General features: G+C 37.4%; 1 protein-coding gene across 2 annotated transcripts in view; it reads left to right on the top strand.

The window, feature by feature from the left end:
- MAP4K3 (mitogen-activated protein kinase kinase kinase kinase 3) overlaps positions 1-21186 on the top strand; it is a 193273-nt gene that overhangs the window by 53758 nt on the left and 118329 nt on the right. For both annotated transcript variants that reach the window (XM_025354623.1, XM_025354622.1), the window contains exon 2: positions 5360-5417. In XM_025354623.1, coding sequence (XP_025210408.1) covers positions 5360-5417 — 58 coding nt within the window. The remainder of the gene's footprint in view (positions 1-5359; positions 5418-21186) is intronic.

Here is a 21186-nt window from a genome sequence, read left to right as displayed (position 1 = left end):
CCCACATGTTGTGGAGGAGCCTAGTGGGAGGTAATTGAATCATGGTGGTGATGACCCTCTTGCTCTTCTCATGATAGTGAGTTCTCATGAGATCTGATGGTTTTGTAAGGGGCTTTCCCCCCTTTTGCTTGGCACTTCTCCTTCCTGCTGCCACGTGAAGAAGGACGTGTTTGCTTCTCCTTTTGCCATGCTTATAAGTTTCCTGAGGCCTCCCAACCCTGTGGAACTGTGAGTTAATTAAACCTTTTTCCTTTATAAATTACCCAGTCTCAGGCAGTTCCTTTTAAAAGCAGCATGAGAACGGACTAATATGCCTAGTCTAATCAACTATGGGAAAGCGAACATGAAACCATCCCTTCAGCAGTGAGTATGGGTTATCCATTTTCTTCGGAAAGGGAGTAGTTGAATGGGAGGTACCCTGAGGTTTGGCTAGCCTGGTACACTCAAAATAGTCTCTATTTTCTGTCCCCAAGCCTTTGCTCATGCTTTTCTTTCTGTGCCCTTTCCCCCATCCCTTTTCTGTGTTTTTCGTAATTCAGGCCATCTTTTCAAACCTCTGCAAAAATGGTATCACCTTCATGCAGTCATTCCTGTAATACCTTTTCAGGCTTACAAGTTGGTAGTTACATTTTATAAAAGTCAGTAACGTAGTGCTTTAAACTGGATCCCCAAACCTGGTTGTGTATCAGCAGTACCTCAGTAGCTTAAAATATAGAATCCTGGGTCCCATTCTTAATCGCTTGACCTAGAATTCAGAATTTATAGCAATATTTTGTTATTGTTTTGTTTTGTATTTAAACTCCTTGTATGATTTTTATATAACCGGCTATCTGATTCAGTATTTGGAATCTGTTGATTTAGGCTGAAATTATTTTATATAAACATTGACTTTTAGAGTTAGAAGGAATCTTAGAAATAGCCTATTTTCACCTTAATGTCTTTAAATTGTGGGCAGAGGAGTCAGGAAGAAGACACAAGGGAAATTACTTACTTAGATCCCATTGCTGGTTACTGGCAGAGCCAGGACTAAATGTTGTTAGCTGTCATTTAGACTTAGATTCATATTCACATTGGACATCCCTTTCTGTATAGTAAGGTTTCAGTACTCCAAGGGGCTCAATACATAGTAGATGATGGTCAGATGTTTTACTAATAATGATTGTTTCTAACCCATTTTATATAGTACCTAGCACATTTTTTGGCTCTTAATGATTGCTGCTTGAATGTGTTGTTAACCCTCAGTTCACTCTCAAGGAATGCCTTTCTGATAGTTGGAGATAATTCCCCAATCAGCATGAAATCATCTCAGAATAATTCTTCCCAAAACTAGTTCCAATCTGAATGGGCTCTAAAAGGCTCACTGAATCAAACTAAATTCTGGTACAGCTTTGAAAGTTGGTACTTTCCAAGAGCCCCTCTAAGCAGAGATCAGTCTAGACCTGTAGGATTTTCCTCACCAGTCCATTTTCATTTTAGAAAGGTTACCTAGAATCTGTGGGAGTATGTGGTGCGGGATGTGTATACTGAAGTAAGGTGTGGGACCAAGGTCAGGAAAAGGCTTGTGGGAAGTGGTGGTAGCCTAAGCTGAGCTTCAAAGGATGTCTGTTAGGCCAGGGGAGGGACCTGGAATAAAAGCGTGGATAGCTTTGGGAAATGGCAAGTTGTTTAGTTTGGCCAGAGGATAAAGTACAAGTTAGGGAGTGACTAGAAATATAGATGGGGGCCAGATTAAAATGTAGTATTTCACAATTTCATATCCACAGGCAAAATAATGAAACTGAAGCCCTATCCGACACAGTATAAAAATTCACTCAAAGTAGATTATAGACCTAAATTTAAGAAAACTGTATAACTTAGAACTCTTAGAAAAGAAAGTAGGAAAAAAGTATTTGTGACCTTGGGTTAGGCAAATGGTTTCTTAGCTGCAACATTAAAAACACAAGAAACAAAAATTAATTAAGTTGGACATCATCAAAATGAAAAAGTTTTGTGTTTCAAAGGATACCCATAAGAAAATGAAAAGAAATCTTGCAGAATGGGAGAAAATATTTGCAAATCATGTGACTGATAAGGGATTTATATCCAGAATATATATAAAGAACTCTTACAAGTTAACAATTTAAAAAGAATTTAAAATGGACAAAGAATTGAATAGACAGTTCTCCAAAGAAGATATTCAAATGGAAAATTGAAAACAGGTCCACACAAAAATGTGTATGCTGATGTTTATAGCACCATTATTCATAATAGCTAAAAAGTGGAAACAACCCAAATATGGCATTTCCATACAATGGACTACTGTTTGACAGGAACACATAAATGAGTTTGAGACATGAATGAACCTGAAAACATTACACCAAGTGAAAGAAACCACAGTCACAAAGGACCACGTATTACTTGATCCCATTTACATGAAATGTTTACAGTAGTCAAATCCATAGAGATGGAAAGTAGATTAGTGGTTGCCAGGGATTGAGAGGTGGAAGAATAGGTAGTGACTGTGAATGGTTCTGGGGTTTCTTTTTGAGGTGATGAAAATGTTCTAAAATTAGTTAGTATAATTACATAACTCTGAATATACTAAACACCACTGAATCATACACCGTGAAAGGGTGTACTTAATGGTATGTGGATTCTGTCCCAGTAAAGCTCTTATAAAAAGTGCTGTATTTAGTGAAAGCTTTAAATACTCTGACAGGGAATTTGGATTTTTGTCTTTAAAGCAATGATGTGTACTCTTGCGGAGTTATAAGTCGAGAACAGCATGATGAGAACATCACTGTGGGAGCGTTTGAAGAATGGTGGTCGGATCAGTGTTGCAGCAGACTAGATATAGCTGCTTAGAATATTTTATCCTGTTTTCTGCCCTTAACAAGTATGAACATTTTATGTTACTAATTCTGAATTCAAAATTTTTAACTTTATACATGTTAATATTTTATAATTTCTATTCTTGCTCTCCTTTTTAAAAAATGAACTGCTCAGGGTGATTGAGAAAAGAATAGCAGTTGCAGAATGTTAGAGATAATACTGATTTTTAAATTTACCTTTGTGTGTAACCTTGACTACTGTCAATTTAGAGATAGCAAAATAATAACTTATTTTAGCCAGAAGACCAGGGTTCTTGGTGAATCATAATGCTTTAAAAACCCTTTATTAATAAACGTGGATTTTTAATAAAGAAAGGCTTAGAAGTGAAGTTTCTTAAGGGCTTTTTAATTATCTCTTTCCCCTTCTTTTTGTGAAATATCTTAATACTGCCAAATAAATTACATATTGGAAGATATTTCTAACATGGTAGAAGGCAAAAGAACAGTAATCATTTTAGCTCTATTTTTTTTAAATTAACCCTAAAAAACTGTAATTTAAAAACTGTTAGCCTTTAGAAAATTCTAGACTGATTTACCATTTGAAATCATTGTATTCATAAGTCAACCCTACAGTAAATATTGACCTTGGTAAACCACTCATCAGTAGTTAGTGTCATAATTTTTCTGTTAAATATATGCTGGTGTTAACTATTCGTAAATCTATTTTTAGAAGAGTACATTGTGTACAGCAACCATTTTGGACAAATACTGTGTAGCTTGTAAATAGAGTGTGTGCCCTCCTGTGGTCATTGGTAACAAAAATCTCAGCTATAATCATCCTAGCTTTCTGAGTTCACATTTGTCTGCTCTTCCATAGTAGAATCACCTGTACTCTGAATTTCTTCTCAGTGAGTAAAAAACCATAGCATGATTTTTAAATGGTGGCAGTTGTCTTATTTGGAGGAGATGCTAAAGGAGAAGCCTACCAGAGAAAAAATATCAAGGTGTGAGGAGAGGCAAGTAGTTGTGATGGTGCTTGAAAAGCTTTATGACTATTATACCTGAATATTTTTCAGATACACTCTGCCTCCTTTACAGAATGCTCCCAGAATGATATTCTGGTTTTATTTCTATTTCATCATTTATATATCTTTTTTCCTCGAGAAAGGAGCAAGTATCCAGCACTGTCTATTTGAAACATCTATCCCATTTTATGGAAATTAAGTTTAATTTGAAATAAGTGTTCAAATCTCTTTTGTACTGCCTTGAGTGTTTATTAGTTATGGGGATTTTGTTTGAAGGAACAATTGTTAAATGAATTTTCCCTGCAAATTTTATTAATTTATATGAGATCTTTTAATATCTTTGTTCTTCTTAGGGTTAAATGGTTAAATTTTATATTTTCAGCAATGACTGTGTCTCATCTAAGACTGTGTCTTAGATCCTTGGCTGGTATTTTTAGTGCCCTAGTATTCTTAGAAGAATTCCACTATTAATGGTATTATCACCTCTTGCCAGGTGATTCACCGATTTTCACCAATCCATTAATAAGAGAGTGTTGCAACTAGGAATAATTTTGGTCACATGAATGGATCTTTCTGTGATCAGGCAATGGCATGTATTGTTCTTCACTGGTGGTATGAAAATTAATTTATTTTTAGTTAACAGTTTAGAATATCAAATTGAAAGTTCTGATCCAATTATAAAACATTTTAAATTGACAAAGACTGCCATTTTAATATAGTTTCTGCTTATTTATACATGTATTATATAATATATAATATTTATTGTGTTATATGTACACATAAATACACATAATATAATTATGTATACTTATATACATAATTATACAGTTGTAAATGCCAGGAATCTAATAATATAATTTGATTTTTAACATGTGGCTTACAAAATAGATTTGTTTTGCATTGAACTACATGTATTTGACTGTACCATCAGGTGTGTTTAAAAGGATGCAGGGGGCCTGTTTTCATAATTATATACACAATTGTGTTAGCCTTTCATATCCTAAAGCTTTTAAATGAAAAAATGTAAGGCTAGTCAATTAGTTCAACTAGCCTTTGAGTGAATAGCAAAACAGTGTAATACTTAAAGGCTCAGACTGGAGTTAGACCACCTGGGTTTGAATCCCAGCACTGTCGACTCACTGGCTATATGACCTTGTTAAGTTCTTTTGAGTTCTATGTCCTTTAGTTTCCTCACTTGCAAAATGAAAATAATATCTACCTATTTTATAAGATTGTTGTGAGGATTAAATGAATTAATATTAAAACATTTAGAATAGTGCCTGGCACATCCATACTGACATCTAAGTGTATATTAGCTGTTAGTATTGCCAATATTAAATTTTACATAAATGTTGAAATTTATTGTGAAGTATAAACTTTGTTTTGTAAATATAAATTACATTTACATTTCTTTTAAAATATTTTTATGTAACAGAAAACAAACAGTAAGCTAAAGTGAAATTTTATACACTTTTTATGAAAACTTTCTTCGCAATAATCCTTTTTTCCTTTTTTTTCTTTTAGGCACGGAATGTTAACACTGGTGAATTAGCAGCAATTAAAGTAATAAAATTGGAACCAGGTAAATTATTTGAAATTCATTTTTTCTTATTGCTAGAAAGCCATGGGATATCTTACGGCTTATTTTAATGATGTTTGGTCAACATTCTCTTGTTTTCCCCAACATCTTGTGGGATAAATACAGCTGCTTGTATGCTCTTTCCTCCAGTTCTTCGAGTTCTGCATACACACACCTTGCTCAGTTCTTCCCTGAAAAATAACTGATAATTGAAGGAGGAAGGGGAACTCCTGAAAAGACTTTGTTCTTTCTGAACTCAGTTGAGCTAACTTGTAACAAGCTGATAGTGGTTTATTTCCAGGCTAACGTCTTGTGGTTCAGTGTGATGTCGTGGAAAAAACAGAACCGAAATTTGGGTAGTTGTAGTTCAGTTTGTCTCCCACTCCCTTGGTCTGTGAACTTGGGCAAATAGCTTCATGTCTCTGAGTCTCCCAGTTTTCTCGGGCAATCTAGCCTCCACGTTCTGTATTTCATTGATATCTCAGCAGTTGTCTACCAAATTGAGCAGCTTATTGTAAAGCCCCTTAAGACTACTCCATATTTTTTGTTTGCTTCAACTGTTTTCTTTGAATTCCTCCTACTTCCCTGAAAACCCACATTTTTCTTAGCTAATTACTCACTCTTTATTTATTCTCTCTTAGAAACCCCTTCCCACCCTTTCTTCTGCCCACCATAAGCAAGTCTATAATTGTGCTAGTGTCTAGACCAAGTTCCACAGCAATTAGTGCCTTTCTGATGACTTCTTCCGTTACAAGCTGATAATAAGAGTTTATTGGTAAAACAAGTTTCAGTTCTAGTATGAACAGAAATCCATTCACAGACTTTGCAAGAATGCAAAAACTTTTTCTTTAAAAAAAAAAAAAAAAAAAAAGGCCAAATAGCCAATACTTTAGGCTTTGTAGGTCGTGTATCGTCTCTATATTCAGTTCTCTGTCTTTCCCTATAGTTTGCTCACCCCTTACTTAGAGCATCAATAAGCTTTTTAGAAGTGATATTAAAATGAAAATTTAAGGATGTACTGATTGACTGTGATCAAACCACACAGAAATATAATGAATTTAAAAAATTTTCCAGCTATACATATTTACAGATTTTATGTAGTCATTATATTCTAAACATCACAAGACAAGATGTTTGTCTTTTTTCTAAATCTCCTACTCTTCAATTTATAAGAAATTTTAGAAGGATATTTGAAGTTGTTGAAATATTAGCTACAAAAAGAAATTTGGCATTTAAAGCAGGGCCTTCATTTTTAATCATTAAGAAGTGACTGTGTTACTTAATGAAATGGTTCTAATGAGAAGTATTTTGTATATACATCATTCCCTCAAATCACCTGAGTACCTTCTCTTTCAGGAAGCCTTCCCTGACCCTGGGTCTAATTAAGATGACTCCTGAGTGAATAGCTCTGCTGTAGCGCTGACCATAGCTATATTGTCATTCTAGAGACTTGCCTTTCTTTGTTTCTAAGTTTTAATCAAATTTGTGCCCCCAGCACTGAACTTAGGACCTGGCACATAGTACCCATTCTGTACATCTTAAAATTTCCTTAAAAAATAAAAACTTGAAAAAGCTTACTGTTCAAGTCAATTATTTTCTGTTCATGAAATGTTGTTGCACTGTCAATCTTTTTTTTTTTTTTTTTTGAGACGGAGTCTCACTCTGCCGCCCAGGCGGGAGTGCAGTGGCCGGATCTCAGCTCACTGCAAGCTCTGCCTCCCGGGTTTATGCCATTCTCCTGCCTCAGCCTCCCGAGTAGCTGGGACTACAGGCGCCCGCCACCTCGCCCGGCTAGTTTTTTGTATTTTTAGTAGAGACGGGGTTTCACTGTGTTAGCCAGGCTGGTCTCGATCTCCTGACCTCGTGATCCGCCCATCTCGGCCTCCCAAAGTGCTGGGATTACAGGCTTGAGCCACCGCGCCCGGCCTTGCACTGTCAATCTTGAACACTGCCGTGTATATATTGATCAATGTATTAAAAGTAGAATATACAACTATACAAAAGGAAAAAAATAAAAATCATTCATATTCTACCACCTGGAGAAAACAAGGGTTATCACCATAAATATGTTTCATCTATTACAGCTACGCATTTCCCCCTGCCACCAGTTATTTTGATCCCTCAATCATATAATGTTAGCCCATAGTATTTCTGTATATATACCTAAAGTATAAATACTCAAAATATAATCACAAACAGGAACCCTCATACACAGCTGGTGGAAATGTAAAATGATGCAACCACTTTGGAAAACAGTTTGTGACTTCCTTAAAGTGTTCAACATAAATTTGCCATAATGACCCAGCAGTTCTACTCTTGCATATCTGCCAACACAATGATTGTCATGCACAAATGTTTATAGTAGCGTTATTCACAATATGTCTCAAAATTGGAAACAATCTTAACTGCCCATCAACTGGTGAATGAATATGTTGTGTTCATACAGTTGAATACTATTCAACAATAAAAACAAGTTGCTGATACATGCTGTAACATAGGTGACCAAAATGTGCTAAGTGAAAGGAGCTAGACACACGAAACTACATACTGTGTGATTTCATGTGAACAGTTCAGAAAAGGCAAATCTGTGGTGTCAGAAAGTTAATCTGGTGAGCTGGGGACAGAGGGGTGGACTAACAATTATTGGACGTGAAGGTTCTTACGGGAATAATCTAGTGATGGTTGTACAACTTGGTAAATTTACTAAAAATATCGTTGAATTATACACTTGAAATTGCTGAACTATCCGATTTAAACATATGCCTTAATAAAATTATTAAAGATATGTAACTAAAACCATTAACAACATTACAGTTCCCTGTTAATAAGACCTACACTTAGCAAATAGTTGCTGTGTTATATCTATAGGTTCCTGCTTAATTTCTTTTTATCTTTTTTCCTTGTAACTTTCCGTTGAAGTAACTCCATCGTTTATCCCGTAAAATTCCCCTCAGTCCGAATTTTGCTGATTGCCTTCCTGTAGCATCATGTAATATATTCTTTGGTGAATTGTTAGATAGCTCTAGAGAACTGAGTAGACTCCAATTTTATTTGGGGTATGGAGGAGGGAACTACTTCACGAGTGGTGTTATGCTCACATTTTTCTAAGGTAGAGGGGTGTGTGTGTGTTTAAGAGACAGTCGCACTGTAGCCCAGGCTGCAATGCAGTGGTACGATCGTGGCTCACTGCAGTCTTGATCTCCTGGGCTCATACTATCCTTCTGCCTCAGCCTCCCAAGTAGCTAGGACTGCAGGCGTGTGCTACCACACCCAGCTAATTTCTATTTTTTGTAGAGATGGGGTCTCACTGTGTTGCCGAGGTTGCTCTTGAATACCTGGTCTCAAGCGACCTCTTACCTTGGCCTTCCAAACTACTAGGATTACAAGCATGAGCCACTGTGCCTGGCCTATATTAGAGTTTTGATGGCCAGTCTTCTACTTTTTGGAAACAAAAATTAAGTCTGAAATAGTATAGTGTAACATGTTGGATTTTAGGAATTTCTATCTATAGTTTGTTACTTTTTCCTTTTTTTACAACTGATAAGCAATTTGAACCTGAAGCAAAATAAAAACTTACTCAGACATTTTGACCAAATTGTTTAAATGTGGAGTTACTCCAAGGTGTCTGACTTTTGCTTCTCATCTTATTCATGCAGCTTTAAATTTTAAAAAGTTTATTTATTTATTTATTTGTGATGGGGTCTTGCTCTGTTGCCTAGACTGAAGTGCAGTGGCACGATCTCACCTTACTGCAACCTGTGCCTCCTGGGTTCAAGCGATTCTCCTGTCTCAGCTGCCTGAGTAGCTGGGATTTCAGGAGCACACCACCATGCCAGGCTAATTTTTGTATTTTTAGTAGAGACAGGGTTTCACCGTGTTGACCAGGCTGGTCTTGAATTCCTGACCTTAGGTGATCCATGCACCTCCGCCTCCCAGAGTGCTGGGATTACAAGCATGAACCATCACACCTGGCCTAATTTATTTTTAATTTTAATTATAATTTTTTTATTGTTTTGAGACAGAGTCTCGCTCTGTCACCCAGGCAGTGGCGTGATCTTGGCTCACTGCAGCCTCCACCTCCTGGGTTCAAACAATCTTCATGAATAGCTGGGACTGCAGTCATGCACCACCATGCCTGGCTAATTTTTGTATTTTTAGTAGAGACAAGGTTTCATCATGTTGGCCCAGGTGGCCTCGAACTCCTGGCATCAATTGATCCACCTGCCTGGGCTTCCTGAAATGCTGGGATTACAGATGTGAGCCATTTTTAATTTTTTGAATACACAGTAGGCGTATATATTTCTGGGTTACATGAGATACTCTGATACAGGCATGCAATGCATAATAATCACATCAGGGTAAATGGGATATCCATCACCTCAAGTATTTATCTCTTGTGTTTCAAACAGACCAGTTATACTCTTCTAATTATTTTTAAATGTATAATTGGATATTTATTTATGTATTTTTTTTACTATAGTAACCCTGTTGTGCTTGCAAATACTAGGGCTTATTCATTCTTTCTAAATTTTTGTACCAATTAACCATCTCCACATCCCTTCCACCCCACAAACCCCGTAAGCTTCCCAGCCTATGGTAACCATCCTTCTACTCTCTATTTCCATAAGTTCAATCGTTTTGAGTTTTAGCTGCCACAGATAAATGAGAACGTGTGATGTTTGTCTTTCCGTGCCTGGCTTATTTCACTTAACATAATGACCTGCTGTTCCATCCGTGTTGTTGCAAATGACAGGATCTCGTTCCTTTTAATGGCTGAATAGTACTCCATTGTATATATGTACCACATTTCTTTATTAATTCATCTGTTGATGGACATTTAGGTTGCTTCCAAATCTTGGTTATTGTGAATAGTACAGCAGTAAACATGGGTGTGCAGATCTCTCTTTGCTATGCTCATTTCCTTTCTTTTGGGTATATACCTAGGAGTGGAATTGCATGATTGTGTGGTAGTTCTGTTTTTAGTTTTTGGAGGAACCTCCAAACTGTTCTCCATAGTAGGTGTATTAATTTACATTCCTACCGACAGTGTGTGAAGGTTCCCTTTTCTCTACATTCTCACCAGCATTTATTGCCTGTCTTTTTGATAAAAGGCATTTTGAATAAGGGGAGATAATATCTCGTGGATAGTTTTGATTTGCATTTCTCTGATGATCATTGATGTTGAGCACCTTTTCATATAGCTGTTTGCCATTTTTATGTCTTTGAACAAATGTCTGTTCAAATCTTTTGCCCATTTTAAAATTGAATTATTAGGGTTTTTTTCCACAGTGGAGTTGTTTGAGCTCCTTACATAATCTAGTTGTTAATCCTTTGTCAGATGAGTAGTTTGCACATATTTTCTGCCATTCGTGGGGTTGTCTCTTCTCTTTGTTGATTGATTCTTTTGCTGTGCAGAAGCTTATTAATTTGATGTGATCCCATTTGTCCATTTTTGCTTGGTTGCCAGTGCCTGTAGGATATTGCTCAAGAAATCTTTGCCCACACCAATGTCATAGAGATTTTCCCCAATGTTTTCTTGTAGTAGTTCCATAGTTTGAGGTCTTAGATTTATGTCTTTAATCCATTTTAGTTTGATTTTTGTATATGGTAAGAGGAAGGGGTCTAGTTTCAGTCTTCTGCATATGGATATCCAATTTTCTCAGCACTGTTTATTGAAGAGACTGTCCTTTCTCCAATGTATATTCTTGGTATCTTTGTTGAAAATGCATTCACTGTACGTGTCTGGGTTTATTTCTGGGTTCTCTATTCTGTTCACTGATCTATGTGTCTGTTTTTCCAGCAGCATGCTGTTTTGGTTACCATAGCTCTGTAGTATAATTTGAAGTCAGGTAATGTGATTCCTACAGTTTCTTTCTTTCTTTTTTTTTTTTTTTTTTTTTGCTTAGGATAGCTTTGGCTATTTTGGGTCTTTTGTGGGTGCATAAAAATTTTAGAGTAGTTTTTTCATTTTTGTGAAGACCGTCATTCATATTTTGATAGGAATTGCATTAAATCCTTAGATTCTTTTGGGAAGTATGGACATTTTAACAATATTGATTCTTCCAGTCCATGAACGTGGAATATCTTTCTGTATTTTGTGTGTGGCTTCTTCAATTTCTTACATTAGTGTTTTATGTTTTCATTATAGAGATCTTTCCTTTCTTTGGTTAATTCCTAGGTATTTTATTTTATTTGTAGCTATTGTAAATGGAATTTCTTTCTTGATTTCTTTTTCAGACTGTTCACTTTTGTTATTCGAAAGTGATACTTTTTTCTGTATATTTATTTATTTTGTATCCTGCAGCTTTACTGAATTTGTCAGTTTAGTAGTTTTTTGGTGGAGTCTTCAGATTTTTCCAAATGTAAGATCATATAGTCTGCAAACAAGGATAATTTGACTGCTTTCTTTCCAATTTGGATGCCCGTTTATTTCTTGCTCTTGTCTGAATGCTCTACAAAAAATTTAATATATAAACATATCTAATATATATTATATGTGTAAAAGGGGTTAATTCAGCAAGAGGATCTATATATAGACAGATGTGTGTGTGTATATATAAATATATATTATATATAGAGAGAGAGGAGATATATATATATATAGAGAGAGAGTGACCTTCTTAGATCTTCTTACAGTTTTTGTTTTGAAATCTATTTTTTCTGATATAAATATAGCTATTCCTGTTCTTTTCTTGTTTCCATTGGCGTGGAGTATCTCTTTCCATCCCTTTATTTTAGTCTGTGTATCTTCATAGGTGAAGTGTGTTTCTTGTAGGCAACAGATCATTGGGCCTTGTTTTCTTATGCTTTCAGCCACTCTGTTTTTTGATTGCAGAATTTAGTTCATTTGCGTCACATCAGCGCTCAAAAAGTTTTGGATTTTGGAGCATTGTGTATATCAGATTTTTGAATTAGGGAAATTCAACCTGTAGCAGCAAGAGTTTAACATTCCACTCTTTCCTGGAGAATCCAAGTCACTTTGACATAGAGAACGAGTCTTGATTTACGCCCCAGATGGCAGAGCTTCAGGTAAGAGACACAGTGTTCACATCCATCATAACTTTGTTACTTATAAGGAAAAAGAACCTTGGGTTCACTTTGTAATCCAATCCTGAAGTCAGCCCGTTTACATACAGCTCTCCTTTGCTCTAAGCCTGTCAAAACACCACTTCATTTAAATTTCATCTCAATTCCATTTTATTTAAAGTATTACAAAAACTCTGTATTTTCCTTGGGTGAGATGCCCTAAGATTTATCTGGCGTGTGGTTTTCCTCATTGCAATGGGTCAGTAAACGTGAATTTGTCAGATGACAGGTTTGTTCCTACAGTCTGTGGCTGATCCAGCTGGAACACTGCCAATTCTTGAGACTTATTTGAATAAAAATAATTAAAAATGGATCAAGATGAAAGCTATGGCAGAGCTTGCTAGTAGAATAGAACGTGTATGTATATGTGTGTATATATATATATATATGCTTTGGGGCTTTATTTTCAAGTTCTGATAAGTTCTTTATTTTCAAGTTCTGATAAGGTGTTGTTATATAAATAAGTTATAGATCTGGAATTTCTTTTTGGGATTTAAAGTCAGAATTTAAAAGTTGCTTGTACTCATTTGTGGTATTGTTTGCAGTACTAGTTAATATGATACAGATGCAGACAGATAACAGTGATTCATTAGGTAGAAACTCATAGGAAAAACTCTTCTAAATGGGGAAACTTATTCCTTTTCCAACACAATGAAAACTACTGAGATTGATAAACAGAGAAACTTGTAGTGAGAAAATAAGGTATTATACTTTGTTTCAGTGAGAGCAACATGCATTAAATTGTAAAGCCAAATTTTAAAAGTGTGAAAAAGTAACAATAAGACGTTATTCTACTATTTTTTCATGAACCTCCAAAGTTAAATGTTATGGAATATTCTCTCCTGCCAGCCTTTGACATTAGTGTTTTTCTTTCCTGAGAGTTAGTAGAGGTGCTTTCTGCCTCCTTATCTTTCATGATAGAGCGACGAAACATTGGGGATATGATTTATCTGGTGCCTTTTCCCATCTCCCTTGCGTGCTTTTGTGGATCCCTTGCCACCGTGTGCTTTTTCAGTGCTGCCTTGTGTTTATTGCCATCATGAATAGTTGTTACATCATTCGTGATAATTATTCTTCAAAGATTAATCATGGATTGCTTAGCCACTCTTAAATATATTGGAATCATCCTATGACTTGAGGCTGACTGGACTGGACAGATTGGATATTTACACATTGAATGGTAATAATGCTCCAAAATAAAAAAGCAACGGATAAAGAACTTTTTGTTTTGTTTGTCTGCAATGTATTTCTTATTCTCAGTCCTCTGTATATGACCAGTGATTTGGCTTCAAGGATGTTTATTTAGCACTTAATTTAGTTAGAAGGAAGATACAGAGATATAGTTCCTTCCTTCAAGGAACTTGTTATCCAGTATGAAAACTAGAGTGTTTATGTAAGTCACAGCCTAACTACGGAGAATCACCCATTGAACAGAGTGTGTGTGCATATGTAGGTGGTGGTGCTGGCTGTAAGGAACGGTGATGGCTGTGCCTAGAAAGACTTAATTCCTGGGTCACTGAAGATCCGCCTTTGACTGTTTACTCTGAAATACTCTGGTCTGGGAATATCTAGGTAGGATGCTATGTGAAAGGACACACATAGTGCAGAGTGGCTGATATGTCCTAACTTATACTTGGTGGGTTCCATAGAGGCTGTGAATTCCATTTCCCTTGGGATGGTTAAGGAAGTAAAACTTCAGATGAGCCTTCAAGACTGGCTAGGATTTTGCTAGTAGAATAAGAGAACGGAGGGTATTCCACATGAGGATAGATAAAAGCAAAGGTAGTATGGAAGTACTAGGCCTGTTTGGGAAGTCGTAGTTTCATTTGTCTAGAGCGGTATGCTCTCTGTGGGCATGGTGGGATATAAGAAGTGGAAAACTGATGATAAGTTTATGGAGGGCCTTAAATACTAGCCCAAAGCAGCCAACTGCAGTGGCTCACACCTGTAATCCCAGCACTTTGGGAGGCCAAGGTGGGCAGATCACCTGAGGTCAGGAGTTCAAGACCAGCCTGGCTTGGTGGCACGCACCTGTGTTCCTAGCTACTTGAGAGACTGAGGCAGGAGAATCGCTCGAACCCGGGAGATGGAGGTTGCAGTGAGCCAAGATCACGCCACTGCACTCTAGCCTGGGTGACAGAGCAAAACTCCATCTCAAAAAAAATAAAAATAAAAATAAAACTAGCTCAAAGGTTTAAATTTTACCGTGTAGACAGTGGGGTTTTGTTTGTTTTTACAGGTTAGTAATATAATCAGAGTATAACTGTAAGAAGATTCAGTGTACACAGGCAGATGGGAGAGAGACCCTGCTGGTAAGAAGACATATTACTGTTATGACAGCCATACTTGAGTTACAGGCAGAGGGAAGGAATGGGTGACTGCATGAGATTTTAGGGTGGATAAGACTTTAGACATGATTGATAAATTTACAAGGGATAAGGGAGAGGTACAATATATGTCAAAATTGAGTTTATGGGAAGAATAGTTTTGTTGTATTGTTTTGATTTTAGGAACTCATTTTCGTGAGTTTTATACAGCTATGGTTTATGCCTATGTAACCTCAAGAATAGATCAGGAGCTGCTAAAAAAAAAAGTCTTTAAATCAGGTCTGGTGAGAGAACAGAAAGTTGGGAGATTAAAAATGTCCAAAATTAGAACTATTTTATTTAACTTTTTTTCTTTTTGGGGATTTTTTTTTTTTTTCTTTTCTTTTAGAGACAGGATCTCACCCTGTCACCCAGGCTGGAGTATAGTGATGTGATCATAGCTCACTGCAGCCCCAACTCCTGGGCTCAAGCAATCCTCCTGCCTCAGCCTCACTACTAGCTGGGATTAACAGGTGTGCACTACCACACAGGCTAATTTTTTAGGGTTTTTTTTTTATTATTTTTTTTTAATTATTTTTTTTAATTTTAATTTTTATTTTTTATTTTTATTATTATTATTTTTTTATTATTATACTTTAAGTTGTAGGGTACATGTGCATAACGTGCAGGTTTGTTACATATGTATACTTGTGCCATGTTGGTCTGCTGCACCCATCAACTCGTCATTTACATCAGGTATAACAGGTATAACTCCCAATGCAATCCCTCCCCTCTCCCCCCTCCCCATGATAGGCCCCGGTGTGTGATGTTCCCCTTCCTGAGTCCAAGTGATCTCATTGTTCAGTTCCCACCTATGAGTGAGAACATGCGGTGTTTGGTTTTCTGTTCTTGTGATAGTTTGCTAAGAATGATGGTTTCCAGCTGCATCCATGTCCCTACAAAGGACGCAAACTCATCCTTTTTTATGGCTGCATAGTATTCCATGGTGTATATGTGCCACATTTTCTTAATCCAGTCTGTCACTGATGGACATTTGGGTTGATTCCAAGTCTTTGCTATTGTGAACAGTGCTGCAATAAACATACGTGTGCATGTGTCTTTATAGCAGCATAATTTATAATCCTTTGGGTATATCCCCAGTAATGGGATGGCTGGGTCATATGGTACATCTAGTTCTAGATCCTTGAGGAATCGCCATACTGTTTTCCATAATGGTTGAACTAGTTTACAATCCCACCAACAGTGTAAAAGTGTTCCTATTTCTCCACATCCTCTCCAGCACCTGTTGTTTCCTGACTTTTTAATGATCGCCATTCTAACTGGTGTGAGATGGTATCTCATTGTGGTTTTGATTTGCATTTCTCTGATGGCCAGTGATGATGAGCATTTTTTCATATGTCTGTTGGCTGTATGAATGTCTTCTTTGGAGAAATGTCTGTTCATATCCTTTGCCCACTTTTTGATGGGGTTGTTTGTTTTTTTCTTGTAAATTTGTTTGAGTTCTTTGTAGGTTCTGGATATTAGCCCTTTGTCAGATGAGTAGATTGCAAAAGTTTTCTCCCATTCTGTAGGTTGCCTGTTCACTCTGATGGTAGTTTCTTTTGCTGTGCAGAAGCTCTTTAGTTTAATTAGATCCCATTTGTCAATTTTAGCTTTTGCTGCCGTTGCTTTTGGTGTTTTAGACATGAAGTCTTTGCCCATGCCTATGTCCTGAATGGTACTACCTAGGTTTTCCTCTAGGATTTTTATGGTATTAGGTCTAACATTTAAGTCTCTAATCCATCTTGAATTAATTTTCGTATAAGGTGTAAGGAAAGGATCCAGTTTCAGCTTTCTACTTATGGCTAGCCAATTTTCCCAGCACCATTTATTCAATAGGGAATCCTTTCCCCATTTCTTGTTTTTGTCAGGTTTGTCAAAGATCAGATGGCTGTAGATGTGTGGTATTATTTCTGAGGGCTCTGTTCTGTTCCATTGGTCTATATCTCTGTTTTGGTACCAGTACCATGCTGTTTTGGTTACTGTAGCCTTGTAGTATAGTTTGAAGTCAGGTAGCGTGATGCCTCCAGCTTTGTTCTTTTGACTTAGGATTGTCTTGGAGATGCGGGCTCTTTTTTGGTTCCATATGAACTTTAAAGCAGTTTTTTCCAATTCTGTGAAGAAACTCATTGGTAGCTTGATGGGGATGGCATTGAATCTATAAATTACCTTGGGCAGTATGGCCATTTTCACGATATTGATTCTTCCTATCCATGAGCATGGTATGTTCTTCCATTTGTTTGTGTCCTCTTTTATTTCACTGAGCAGTGGTTTGTAGTTCTCCTTGAAGAGGTCCTTTACATCCCTTGTAAGTTGGATTCCTAGGTATTTTATTCTCTTTGAAGCAATTGTGAATGGAAGTTCATTCCTGATTTGGCTCTCTGTTTGTCTGTTACTGGTGTATAAGATTGCTTGTGATTTTTGCACATTAATTTTGTATCCTGAGACTTTGCTGAAGTTGCTTATCAGCTTAAGGAGATTTTGGGCTGAGACAATGGGGTTTTCTAAATATACAATCATGTCATCTGCAAACAGGGACAATTTGACTTCTTCTTTTCCTAACTGAATACCCCTGATTTCTTTCTCTTGCCTAATTGCCCTAGCCAGAACTTCCAACACTATGTTGAATAGGAGTGGTGAGAGAGGGCATCCCTGTCTTGTGCCAGTTTTCAAAGGGAATTTTTCCAGTTTTTGCCCATTCAGTATGATATTGGCTGTGGGTTTGTCATAAATAGCTCTTATTATTTTGAGGTACGTTCCATCAATACCGAATTTATTGAGCGTTTTTAGCATGAAGGGCTGTTGAATTTTGTCAAAAGCCTTTTCTGCATCTATTGAAATAATCATGTGGTTCTTGTCTTTGGTTCTGTTTATATGCTGGATTATGTTTATTGATTTGCGAATGTTGAACCAGCCTTGCATCCCAGGGATGAAGCCCACTTGATCATGGTGGATAAGCTTTTTGATGTGTTGTTGAATCCGGTTTGCCAGTATTTTATTGAGGATTTTTGCATCGATGTTCATCAGGGATATTGGTCTAAAATTCTCTTTTTTTGTTGTGTCTCTGCCAGGCTTTGGTATCAGGATGATGTTGGCCTCATAAAATGAGTTAGGGAGGATTCCCTCTTTTTCTATTGATTGGAATAGTTTCAGAAGGAATGGTATCAACTCCTCCTTATACCTCTGGTAGAATTCAGCTGTGAATCCATCTGGTCCTGGACTTTTTTTGGTTGGTAGGCTATTAATTATTGCCTCAATTTCAGAGCCTACTATTGGTCTATTCAGGGATTCAACTTCTTCCTGGTTTAGTCTTGGAAGAGTGTAAGTGTCCAGGAAATTATCCATTTCTTCTAGGTTTTCCAGTTTATTTGCGTAGAGGTGTTTATAGTATTCTCTGATGGTAGTTTGTATTTCTGTGGGGTCGGTGGTGATATCCCCTTTATCATTTTTAATTGCGTCGATTTGATTCTTCTCTCTTTTCTTCTTTATTAGTCTTGCTAGTGGTCTGTCAATTTTGTTGATCTTTTCAAAAAACCAACTCCTGGATTCATTGATTTTTTGGAGGGTTTTTTGTGTCTCTATCTCCTTCAGTTCTGCTCTGATCTTAGTTATTTCTAGCCTTCTGCTAGCTTTCGAATGTGTTTGGTCTTGCTTCTCTAGTTCTTTTAATTGCGATGTTAGAGTGTCAATTTTTGATCTTTCCTGCTTTCTCTTGTGGGCATTTAGTGCTATAAATTTCCCTCTACACACTGCTTTAAATGTGTCCCAGAGATTCTGGTATGTTGTATCTTTGTTCTCATTGGTTTCAAAGAACATCTTTATTTCTGCCTTCATTTCATTATGTACCCAGTAGTCATTCAGGAGCAGGTTGTTCAGTTTCCATGTAGTTGAGCGGTTTTGATTGAGTTTCTTAGTCCTGAGTTCTAGTTTGATTGCACTGTGGTCTGAGAGACAGTTTGTTATAATTTCTGTTCTTGTACATTTGCTGAGGAGTGCTTTACTTCCAATTATATGGTCAATTTTGGAGTAAGTACGATGTGGTGCTGAGAAGAATGTATATTCTGTTGATTTGGGGTGGAGAGTTCTATAGATGTCTATTAGGTCTGCTTGCTGCAGAGATGAGTTCAATTCCTGGATATCCTTGTTAACTTTCTGTCTTGTTGATCTGTCTAATGTTGACAGTGGAGTGTTGAAGTCTCCCATTATTATTGTATGGGAGTCTAAGTCTCTTTGTAAGTCTCTAAGGACTTGCTTTATGAATCTGGGTGCTCCTGTATTGGGTGCATATATATTTAGGATAGTTAGCTCTTCCTGTTGAATTGATCCCTTTACCATTATGTAATGGCCTTCTTTGTCTCTTTTGATCTTTGATGGTTTAAAGTCTGTTTTATCAGAGACTAGGATTGCAACCCCTGCTTTTTTTTGTTCTCCATTTGCTTGGTAAATCTTCCTCCATCCCTTTATTTTGAGCCTATGTATGTCTCTGCGTGTGAGATGGGTCTCCTGAATACAGCAGACTGATGGGTCTTGACTCTTTATCCAGTTTGCCAGTCTGTGTCTTTTCATTGGAGCATTTAGTCCATTTACATTTAAGGTTAAGATTGTTATGTGTGAACTTGATCCTGCCATTATGATATTAACTGGTTATTTTGCTCGTTAGTTGATGCAGTTTCTTCCTAGCCTCGATGGTCTTTACATTTTGGCATGTTTTTGCAATGGCTGGTACCGGTTGTTCCTTTCCATGTTGAGTGCTTCCTTCAGGGTCTCTTGTAAGGCAGGCCTAGTGGTGACAAAATCTCTAAGCATTTGCTTATCTGTAAAGGATTTTATTTCTCCTTCACTTATGAAACTTAGTTTGGCTGGATATGAAATTCTGGGTTGAAAATTCTTTTCTTTAAGAATGTTGAATATTGGCCCCCACTCTCTTCTGGCTTGTAGGGTTTCTGCCGAGAGATCTGCTGTGAGTCTGATGGGCTTCCCTTTGTGGGTAACCCAACCTTTCTCTCTGGCTGCCCTTAAGATTTTTTCCTTCATTTCAACTTTGGTGAATCTGGCAATTATGTGTCTTGGAGTTGCTCTTCTCGAGGAGTATCTTTGTGGCGTTCTCTGTATTTCCTGGATTTGAATGTTGGCCTGCCCTACTAGGTTGGGGAAGTTCTCCTGGATGATATCCTGAAGAGTGTTTTCCAACTTGGTTCCATTTTCTCCCTCACTTTCAGGCACCCCAATCAGACGTAGATTTGGTCTTTTAACATAATCCCATACTTCTTGCAGGCTTTGTTCATTTCTTTTTCTTCTTTTTTCTTTTGGTTTCTCTTCTCGCTTCATTTCATTCATTTGATCCTCAATCGCTGATACTCTTTCTTCCAGTTGATCGAGTCGGTTACTGAAGCTTGTGCATTTGTCACGTATTTCTCGTGTCATGGTTTTCATCTCTTTCATTTCGTTTATGACCTTCTCTGCATTAATTACTCTAGCCGTCAATTCTTCCACTTTTTTTTCAAGATTTTTAGTTTCTTTGCGCTGGGTACGTAATTCCTCCTTTAGCTCTGAGAAATTTGATGGACTGAAGCCTTCTTCTCTCATCTCGTCAAAGTCATTCTCCGTCCAGCTTTGATCCGTTGCTGGCGATGAGCTGCGCTCCTTTGCCGGGGGAGATGCGCTCTTGTTTTTTGAATTTCCAGCTTTTCTGCCCTGCTTTTTCCCCATCTTTGTGGTTTTATCTGCCTCTGGTCTTTGATGATGGTGATGTACTGATGGGGTTTTGGTGTAGGTGTCCTTCCTGTTTGATAGTTTTCCTTCTAACAGTCAGGACCCTCAGCTGTAGGTCTGTTGGAGATTGCTTGAGGTCCACTCCAGACCCTGTTTGCCTGGGTAACAGCAGCAGAGGCTGCAGAAGATAGAATATTTCTGAACAGCAAGTGTACCTGTCTGATTCTTGCTTTGGAAGCTTCCTCTCAGGGGTGTACTCCACCCTGTGAGGTGTGGGGTGTCAGACTGCCCCTAGTGGGGGATGTCTCCCAGTTAGGCTACTCAGGGGTCAGGGACCCGCTTGAGCAGACAGTCTGTCCCTTCTCAGATCTCAACCTCCGTGTTGGGAGATCCACTGCTCTCTTCAAAGCTGTCAGACAGAGTCGTTTGCGTCTGCAGAGGTTTCTGCTGCTTTTTTTTGTTGTTGTTGTTGTTGTTGTTGTTGTGTAGCTGTGCGCTGTCCCCAGAGGTGGAGTCTCAGTTGAAAATGCAGAAATCACCGGTCTTCTGTGTCGCTCGCGCTGGGAGTTGGAGACTGGAGCTGTTCCTATTCGGCCATCTTGCTCCGC

Source organism: Theropithecus gelada, chromosome 13 (genome assembly GCF_003255815.1).
Source record: "Theropithecus gelada isolate Dixy chromosome 13, Tgel_1.0, whole genome shotgun sequence".
Lineage (NCBI taxonomy): Eukaryota > Metazoa > Chordata > Mammalia > Primates > Cercopithecidae > Theropithecus > Theropithecus gelada.
Note: the sequence above shows the minus strand (reverse complement) of the source record. Positions and strands in the feature narration are given on the sequence as shown.